This window comes from Anser brachyrhynchus, assembly GCF_964034855.1.
Source record: "Anser brachyrhynchus genome assembly, chromosome: Z".
Classification (NCBI taxonomy): domain Eukaryota; kingdom Metazoa; phylum Chordata; class Aves; order Anseriformes; family Anatidae; genus Anser; species Anser brachyrhynchus.
In genome coordinates, this window is record NC_137697.1 from 42068398 (window position 1) to 42078818 (window position 10421).

At 41.2% G+C, this 10421-nt stretch overlaps 1 protein-coding gene across 1 annotated transcript; it reads left to right on the forward strand.

Annotated features, from left to right (window-relative positions):
- The first annotated feature begins 682 nt into the window (after positions 1–682).
- On the forward strand, positions 683–8536 carry NXNL2 (nucleoredoxin like 2). The gene is made up of 2 exons (XM_080574139.1): positions 683–1225; positions 8010–8536. Exons 1-2 carry the CDS (start codon positions 801–803, stop codon positions 8176–8178), a joined length of 594 nt encoding a protein of 197 aa, XP_080430265.1. The 5' UTR covers positions 683–800; the 3' UTR covers positions 8179–8536.
- Positions 8537–10421: the final 1885 nt, after the last annotated feature.

Sequence of the window (10421 nt, forward strand, 5' to 3'; positions counted from 1 at the left end):
GCCTAGAAAGCATTTACATACACAGTTTTAACGTGAAATATTTTATATGATGGCTCCATACTTAGATACTTGAAGTATCCATTGTAAATAGCAGCACTCGGTTTGAGGGATATTGATACTTCTAGTTTAAGTTATACTCTCTTTTAATCAGATATGTAATTAATGAAAATGAGACAATGTATCTGGTGTTTATCGTATCACCCTGTCACATCCCTTTAAACTTTAGAAGTCTTCTACAGCCAAGACTTAATTATCTTTTTTTTTTTTTCCCCAAGTTTCTTGAGGCAAACAAGAGATTGCACACTTGCAATATAATGCTATTTTTATTAACTTCTATCACAGTATTTGGTGGATAAGCAGTACTCAAGCCAAACACGTCAAATGCACTGGAATAGAATGTGACTTTCTACTCGGCTTGAACAGAGAACAGACAGCACCTTCCTTATATAAGCAAAATCAGAACGTTTTCCGTGCTAGAGAACAATCCAGTGTCAAACATCCAACAAAAGCTGCCAAAGCCTTCTGGTGAGACCTTCCCGGGAGAGAGGGTGAAACCCAGGGCAAGCTGATGAGCCCTGACGTTGGTGCGGGAGGGATTATGGCTTACACTTATTATTTTCAGTAAATTGTAAGCCCTGGCCTTTACAGAAAGATGTGAAAAGCCAGCTCTGGGCCAAACCCCTAGCCCTGGGGCCCCTCACGGCAGCCCACCCGCCGCCACCTCACCGCCACCCACCGCCCCTCCGACCGTTACCGCCCGAACAGCGGCTCGCGGCGGGGGGCGGGGCGGCGCTTCGCCCATGCCGGCGCGGCCATTGGCCAGCTCCGCTGTCAGTCAGCGGCGGGTAGCTATAAAAGCGGCGGGGCGGCAGGGGGTCCGCTCCCCGGCGCGGTGTGGCCGCGGGGTTGGGGGAGCGCCCAAGATGGTGGACGTGTTCGCGGGGCGGCTGCTGGTCGGCAGGGACGGGCGCAGCGTGGACCCCGAGGAGGCGCTGCAGAACAAGGTGGTGGGCTTGTACTTCTCGGCCGGCTGGTGCGCGCCCTGCCGCGACTTCACCCCCGTGCTCTGCGACTTCTACACCGAGCTGCTGGAGGAGAGCCAGCCGCCCGCGCCCTTCGAGGTCGTCTTCGTCTCCTCCGACCACAGCGCCGAGGAGATGGCGGGCTACATGCGCGCCATGCACGGCGACTGGCTGGCGCTGCCCTTCCACGACCCCTACAGGCAGTGAGTACCGCGGCGCCGCCCGCCTCGGGCGTGTGGTAGGTAACGGAAACCAGCTGGAGAGCCGGCGGTGGCCAGCTGGGAAAGCCACCCAGCTTAAAATAAATAAATAAATAAATAAATAAAACTCGTAGCTGGGAGAGCGCAGTGTGCTGTGGAGAGGTCCTGGGAGGTGCAGGTGAGAAGGGGCTAGAGCAACAGGGTGAAGGACAACACCAAGAACAGCCCAATTGATCATAAAAGTCAAGGGTACAGATACGTTTCGATTCCTGTCAGAAATACGATTTTGTTCCTCTCAGTAAGTATGTATTGATTGTGACACACTGTGGGGACACGGATAAGGTATCTGGGGGCACTGAAATGCCTGTAATTGGAGGCTGAAAATATACATGTTTTTAGCTTTGGGCTATATAAAGCAGTAGCTTTTGTGTAACCATGTATCATAGCTTTATATTCATAAGGATGTACTGAGTAGTAGAAGTAAAAGGTACAAGTGGTCCATATCTTGTCATGTAAGGACAGCAAGGTGTTCTTCAGTGAAATCAGGAAATAGTGAATTCAATACTGCTGAAGGACGTTTCCCCTTTAAACAGTGTATGAGTAGACTGTGGAAGTCATTGTTACAGCTGTCATCAAAGTCAAGGTGTTAGGGTCACTTTTAAACATGGACTAGGTTGTTAAAGCATTAAAAAAAATTAGAAGACGTAGTTAAAGTTGATGAAGAACACAATTCCAGTGCTTCCAGTAAACTAAGAGTTCATTTAACATCAGACCCATGCCTGCGTGCTACCCAGGACAGAACTATCATATTCCCTAGCTGTTCATTCAGATCGGTGTGAGTTTACTAACACTGTTTGGTCAGTGCACTTTGAGAACCTCAAGTGCAAACAACCTGAAGCCAGGAATTATTTCATCCTTCCTTGGCTCATTCCTGGATGTCAGCAGCCAGTTACTGCTAGGTCTTTGTTTTTAATGACAATTTCCATTGACTCAAAAACAGACTTTAAAAAAAGAGCTTTTTTTTCATAGTTCTCCAAGTGCTCCCCGGGCAGTAATTGTATTTAGCAACTACTAATACTAATAGAATTCAGGCAAACTTCCTGAAGGCAATGTAGTGTTGCATGCAGCGAGCTGTTTGGCATAGGCCATGGGAATGCGATTACAGCTTCAGGCTCTGTGGATTAGGGTTTTGTTCCAGACGCTGCTGTGACTTGCCCAAGTCACATGGAGCACAGGTATGGTGGTAACCTAATCGGCTTTTCTGTGGAAATCTGTAATGACCTCCAAACTCATCTACAGAAACATGGCTTGTGCTGTTAGGGCAGCCACAGGATCATAGTGTTTGAAGTGGCTCATGGAAGAACAAAGTATAGAGGGATATGAGAAAGCAGTGATTTTGAAGTGATTTATTGTTTTTTACTACAAGGATCTACATGGAGGTGCTTAAGAAGCTTAGTCTGAATTAGTTGGCAGTCTGGCTGCAGAGTGAACCATTGCAGACATTAGGCAAGATGGATGCGTATTTGTTAAACTTCAGTTCTGACCAAATGCTTTGGTTCTAAGAACACAACTCTAAACTTAGTAACAATTTCATTTTTTTTAACACTTTGTATATTAGTTAAAATAGTTTAGCTAGTGACTTCAGTGTTTAAGATACACATCTGCAGCATAGACTGAAGTCCTTTGTAGGGACAAAAGAGCCAACCTGAATCTGGTTACATTTCATACCTGGGGGCATGGAGTTTACGGGGGGTGAATTTTGTCCTACTTAGAAGTAGCCTGTGAGGTGGTGTACGAAGTGTATGTACCTGCAGAGAAGCAAAAATTTGAATTCAGAGCAGGATCTCAGGACACTTCTGTGCTGTCAGCTCTGACAATTTCCCCAGTTTCCCTGATGTGGGGGCTGCATCTTTGCTGCCGCATATCATCTGTGCCATGACTAACAGGAAATACTGCTCTTGGTGTCTTGACTGCTTGCGGCTTTAATGTTGATTCTGCTGCTGCAGGCACAAGCTTTTGATCCTTGCAGAAGTGGGGACAAAGACGATCTAGAAAGAAATGAGCAATAGGAGGAGAATGGGAGCAGTAGAGAGCAAGAGGAAAAGGAGGAAACATTTGTTAACAACTAATGTTAGTAAATGAGGACTGCTGTTTACATGATGGTATGTGAGGAAACTGCTGGGTTTATACTGAGCTGTGCTATGAAATCAGTCATACTCTGTAGGTAGGTGTCTGTGGCATGCCAGTAGATCTGCAGGCTGCCAGGTAGACTGGTATTTAACTGGGTACATGGGTGCTGTATACCTCAGTGAAAACTAGAATCCTGAAAGATTCCAGGAAAAAAAAAAAAGTATGCTTACATTTTATGTTAAGAAGCTTTAGATGAGAGTGTGGATTGGCAGCTGTGGGGGTATCTGAGGATGGTGAAACTATCTGTGAGGAGGTGAGCTGTAGCCTTTTCCTGATCTATCTGTTCAGACTGTTATCCCAAATCTCATCAGACACTAAACCACATCCTTACAATGTGCATGCTTATTAGTCACTTAACAGTGACATTGCACTTAATGCAGAAAGTTTGCTGCTAAGAGAACACACATAGCCATGGGTTACAGCATATGCTTTAGAAGCAGATTAGCAAGATGTCTACCGCTTTTGAGCAAAAGCAGTTCCAGGTGAAAGCTGTTAAAATTCAAATGTTGCCAAAATGTCACATTACCCTAGTGTATGAACATATTATTAATAATCCCAGCCTGATAATGACTTTGCCCCATGTTGTCTATCTCTCAGAAACCCTCATGTGTAGATCTTAAACAGTCACATAAAACTATTCCGCCGATGTTGTGTTACCCTTGGTATCAGCAAAGCACCACGTGGCAGCATGTTCAGTCTCACTCCTGGCAGCATGTTCAATCTCACTCCTTGTCACTCAGCCCAGTGTGCTGGGAGAAAGAACGGGAGTGGAGGAAACTTGTGGTTTTGGATAAAGGCAATCTAAGATGAAGCACATCTGCATACACAAGCTAAGGAATTCATTTAGTACTCCCTGTGGTGGATGTTGAGCCATGTCCAGGGAAGCAGGGCTCCATCACACACAACATTTACCCAAGAAGAAGACAAATGTTGTAAATCTGAATGTCCCTCCTTCTTTTTCCCAGCTGTTATTGCTGAGTATGATGCTACAGGACATCCGTCCGGTCATTTGGGGTCAGCTGTGTCCTTTTCCATACTCTTGCCCACCACCAGCCTCCTTAGTGGCAGGGCAGTGTGAGAAACACAAGACCTTGACCACGTGAGCGCTGCCCAGCAGTAGGCACTTCTCCTAAGAATCAGAGGCCTAACAACTGCAGTGGCTTCCAGTTTGCCTGAATAATCTTCATGTCCTCATTCCTTGTATTTCATATGCATATGAAAGTTGCTCTCTTGTGTGGCCAGGGCCTTTTTCAAGGATTTGACTGAAAGATTCTCTGTGTCTAAGCAAAGGTTGCTCATTCAGTCTTCCTTAGCTGTCCTTTTTTATAGCTTCCTCTTCTGAATTGTCTTTTTGTTTCCCTAGTCAGTAAATACACTCTATATACCTTTAGGCTTACCTGGGAATGTCTTGGCAGCTGATCTTTGAAAACGTTGTTATTATCACTTTATTTTACTACAAGAAAATTGAGTTTCCCTTTGGTGCGTGATGTTTCTGCTTGCGGGTAGTGGTTTCATACATTGTCTTTGGAGTTAGCCCATGGATGTTCCGTATGGTTCTCTGTGCAGATGAGTCACAACATCTGAGATCCCCACAGGAGAGAGAGGGTCATCTCTAGGTTTTAAGAAGCTTTCATAAACACCTCTACCCATATTAACGATGATGAAGAAGCATTATCTGCAGATGTGTTCCTCGGTCTTCTTCAGGTCCATTCCTATAACTAGCTGCGCACAAACATAAGCAAAATCTGTGTGCATGCTTCAGTCTGGTTTGATGCAAGCAGCCTTCAGTCCAGAGCTGTCTAAACAAGAGGCTGTGCTGGGGTGGATAAGCTGTATATGCATTTCATTCCCTTAGCAAAGGAAATAATTAGTTACATCCAGTCTCCATGGGAAATTAACATCAGTTTCCTACTGTTCTATCTCTGCTACAATTATGTTAGGCATCTCAAGCTATTTGATTGTCTGCTGACCCAACAAGACACATCTTCCATCTTGTTACTCATACCAGTGGTATGAGGTGATGATGACCTTTTACATTCTTTATACATGAGCTTGTTTCAGACTGGTTTATTCCTCCCATTTTAGCAGACTTCAGAACAGTCTGTGGTTATTCTTGGTAGCTTGCTTTTATTTCAGAACTGTCTGAGCAAGCAAACCTATTGTTAGACCACAGTATTGTTTCTTCTTTAATATTTCTTGCATTATTGCTCTGCCAACTTACTGGCAGAGCAGTATCCTTCACCTGCTGGGGATTTTCCTTCTCTTGGAAAAAATAAAGACGGAAATGTGTGTTTCAGGAATGTTTTGTCTGGGCCTGTATTTTGCTGAGGATTTGCTTTTTGTATTTTTAAGACTCCTCCTCGTTTCAGTGAAAATGTAGAGAATGTCTGTATGCATAACATCTAGTATTTCTAACAATGCCTACAAATGTTTTCTTGCTTTCATACCACTAATATTGTGAAATATCACTTCTCAGGGTGTTGTGCTGGAAGGCATTTTTTTGAACTTGTGCCTTCCAAAATGAACAACAAAAATTGAATGGCATCTATATAGTTTGATTCCTGGGTCTCTGATCTGAACATCTGGATGCACATGTTGAGAGTGTGCTATGGTAGGAAGCAGGTAATTTTCAAACTGTCTCACTTAATTTGAAAACAGTGGGAAAACACCCTGGTGTGGTTCAGACTTTCTGACCGTCAGTGTGAACACGTTTCCCTGCCTGTTTGTTTGTATCCAACAAATAGTTTCCTTTTATTTTGACACTGTGTGAAAGTAGTAGTTTCTGCTGTGTTGTTTATTTGGAAATGATTTGTTTTTGCGGTGTTGTCATAAGCAAGGGAAGAAACTTCAAATATGCTATCTCTGCTTTTCTGTCTGATTTGGAGTCAGGGCTGTGAATGGGTTCTGGAGTTCCTTAAAACATTCAAGGCTCCTACGTTCAGCAGCACGCTCAACAACAAAACTGATTTTTTTGTTGTCCAGTGAAACAGAACATGAACTCTGTCCTGTGATGCCAATAAACACAAACGTCTTTCAGTTCCCTGTGTTATGAATAAATAAAAGTAATGCCAACAAATTGTTAGTGCTAGTGGTGTGCTTTTTTTAAGTTGTAGTCTCGATATTGTTTTATTTCTGGCTTGTGTCCTAAATTTTCCTTTGTTATTACTGAAACTAGTAATTTACCAGTAGACAAAATTAATTCCTTCCATATCCCATTAACATCATTAAGGTGAATTTCTTGTGTAGAAGAGGTTGTCTTTCTCTTTCTGCTCATTATTTTGTCCTGTAGGAAGTAAACAAAAGCTGTCATTGCTGTTAAACTGTTTTCCTTGAAAATCTTTCATCTTGCCATTTCAGTTACATATGTCATGATCAACTGAAATGGTTTAGTAGGTAGTATTCCTTGATTCTCCCTTATCGTTGCATGTTTCTTTTGTTTGCATCTTATTCATCTCTTTCAACTCATCTACATAAACAGTCAGTGAATTCTGTTTTACGACGTGTGGCTGATAGCCTGCTATTTCTGCATTTTCATCTCTGGTGTGTGATTAATAGTCATTCTTGCTAACATAAGTATTTTTATTTTTTTTATGTCTTTTCTGATGTGTTTTTCAGATTTGTTCTATCTTTTTCCTCCCAAGTATTATTTTACTTCCAGTATTGGGTTTTGTCCTGTTGAATTTCCATCGTTCAGAAGTCTTTTCTCACAGATTTTTCTTGGGTTACCTACTCATCAACTGTTTGAATAGATCCTGATTTCTTCCATGGAACACTGCTATTTGTTAGGCTTTTCAACTTTTTACCTGTATTTTAACTGTTTTATTAGAAAACAATTGTTTAAGGCAGTTACTTGTAATTTATCTGGATTTATCTGTCTCCTGACTTTGAGAAATGGCCACTATCAGTAATGTCTGTGTGATGGAGAGAGGAAGAGTTGAAATTATTTTTTTTTGAACAACTTCTGTGTGGTGCTTGTTCCAATTTTTCTTTTGTTTACATTTCATTATATAGAAGTCCTGTTTCACTGAAAGAATTTAAGACACTTCTATAATCTCCTCTAACAGTGAAGAATTACAAACCATGCTTTAATGAAGGCTTTAGGAAATACTTTTATGGAGCTGGCCCACTTCAACATATCTGTACTGGACTAATACCTAATTCTAATTTAAGTGAGATTGTTCTCTTGTATTTCCTCCCATCCTTCAAAAGGAGACTGGGAGACACCTGATTCTGACTAACAAAAACAAGGTGGAAAGGTATGTCACACTTTCCGGGACCTCTTTATGGTTCCTGAGGGGCAGTCTCTGCTCCTCTGGAGACTATGAACAGCAGTGAAGAGCAGTTATGGGAAGGTTGCTGCAACTCCCTCAGCTAAGTTTCACAATGTAAACTCACAGTTCTGGTTGGGTAAATGATATTGCAGCCTTGTCCACGTCTCCATACTACCCCGTGCTGTGCCTCAAGCTCTGAGAAAGTCCAGACTCTTGTTCCTTCTGCTTTCCCATGTGTACCAACTCAAGTAGCCTTCATGAGAGACTAGTTTTCCTAAAATGATTCCTAATGATGTCTTTTATTTTTAACTTTTTTTTTCTCTCAGTGATCTGAAGAAGAAATACAACATAACAGCAATTCCTAAACTGGTGATTGTGAAACAAACCGGAGAAGTCATTACTGACAAGGGAAGAAAACAGATCAGAGACAAAGGGCTATCCTGTTTTCGGAACTGGCTTGAGGGTGCAGATATCTTTCAGAATTTTTCTAGCTAAATATAAGTTGAGAGATGAAATCAAGGCAAGAAATCATGGAAAACTTTGTAGAGCTCTCAAATGATTGTCATCTTCAGAACAAGAAGGGTGAGGCTGCATTATTTATCTTTGTTTGAAAACAAAATTTGTTTTCAACTTGAAGATTAGCTATGCTAGTAAGTTATAAAATGCAATTCCTATTTTACAATTACTTGTATTGTTTTGTCTACTGTATTCAGTATGAACCAAAGCACTCCTGATAATACAGAAGAACTTAAAGAGAATAGCCTATTTTAGATAGTAATAAAGAAGCACTATAATATCTATGCAAATAACTTATTTTGCAAAATCTGTACAGTAAAAATCTTATATTCACAAACCTATTTTTCTTGGTGATCTTTTCTGGGGATTAACACATTTTGTCAAGAAAACCAAATTAAATTGTTTGCTTTAATAAACATTTGTGAAGTATACAAAACAAAAGTTCTCCTTATCTTTTTTAACAACCTAATTTAAAAATGACATGTTTAATTGTCAGTACTGATGAAATACTTTCTCTGGTTTTATTTTTGGGGGCATTTGTATAAGTCTTGCTGGGTTCTCTTTACCCCTGGATTTCTGAACTTGGCACTGGAAGGTAAGTTATCTCTCAAGTTAACGTCATTTTCCTGATCAGGTGGTGTGTAGCAGATACACGCTGTTAGAGTGCCTGTTTTGGTCTGCCTGTTAGTCTTGGTCCGTAAGCTCTTGACTAGCTCCTGAACAGTACCAAGGCAGAGCTCCATGAACTCCAGCTGCTGTCACACAAAGTGCAGTATCCCCTCCTCACTGTCCTAGCCTGCACTTCCCAGAGTCTGCATCCATTGATTGCAGCGCTCCAGTTGTGTGAGCTGTCCCACCACGCCTGTGATCCCAAGGAGGTCAGAGCTCTATATCGTCACAGACTTCTGACTTGCCCTGTTTGCTTCCCATGCTGCATGTATTAGTAGAGATGTGCCTATTTATTGATTCCCCAGAATGGGGTTGATACCTTTCCCCATAAAGGTGTTCTGTGCATACTTCCTTCTTTACATGCCTCTGCCTAAAGTGTTCCCACTTCGTCTCTGTGTTGTTGCAATGTTCTCTGTTCTCATTGCCCAGGCCCATGGCTTGCCTGTTTCATCCACAGTTTCTTTATTTTTCTGAGAAATTTTTGCCTGCCCATGAGGAATCTCAGCAAGGATGGCCTGAAATTGCTGTGTGGGTGATTTTACTGTAACTGTGTCATCTTCCTTTAATGTAGGAAAAATATTTCTCCCCTGATGAGTATGTGTCAGTGTGGAAGGAAATGTATGTAAAAGAGGTCATGTACTCTTAAGTCAAAAAGCAAGTACTCCAGAAAAAACGAAGTTATTAAAATAAAAAATGTTAGATGTGGCAAATGTTTGAGAGTTGTGAGTCAGAGCACCTCATAACTGTTCTTTAAATGACAACTGCGGGGATACTGCAGGCAACTTCTAATTTTCACTGTGTAACTGTATAAACAATTCTCAGGTTCTCTTCTAATGAATGCCAAGCTCTCTAGTGAATTTTCCGTGAAAGTAATATGCAGGCTCTGCCTGATCTTCTGGGACTAGCTAATGACAAATGCATTTCAAACAAAAGTTGAGAAAATAATAGTAAAAGTATTTCTGAAAGCTTTTACAAATGTTGCCTAAATGTGGAAAATCATGGCAAAAGCGTCCACTGTAACTTATTGACAGATATAAGGCATCACTTAGGCCAAGGTAGATTAATTCATTGTTTGTCTGCATGTATGTAAATGGAAAAATTCAGGATTTTAAGGCTCAGATGGAATTACGTCCTTTGAATAATTAAGACATATTGAATTATGACACATTGATTCAGTAACATAAGTTTAAAATTCAGCTAGGAAATTTATGATGATTAAGTGAGAATATGTATTATGAAATACCTGTTTTGACACCCTTTGAGGGCTGGGTTTGCACATCAGTGTTTGGAATCTCAGAATTATTTTTTTCCCTTGTGCTAAATTAATGTATATTTGAGAAAAATATACATTAAAATATAGATAAAATATAGGGTAGTGGAGAATACTTGCTTATTAGCAGCACCATGTGAAATTAGAGGGGCAGATCTCAGTGGAATAACAGTAAAGGTTTGCTAATACTTTGGATATGTGTCCACTGGGAACTCAATGTATCAACATATTAACCTGAACTGTAAATACTATTGGTTAAAATATCAAATCAGCATCTGATGTT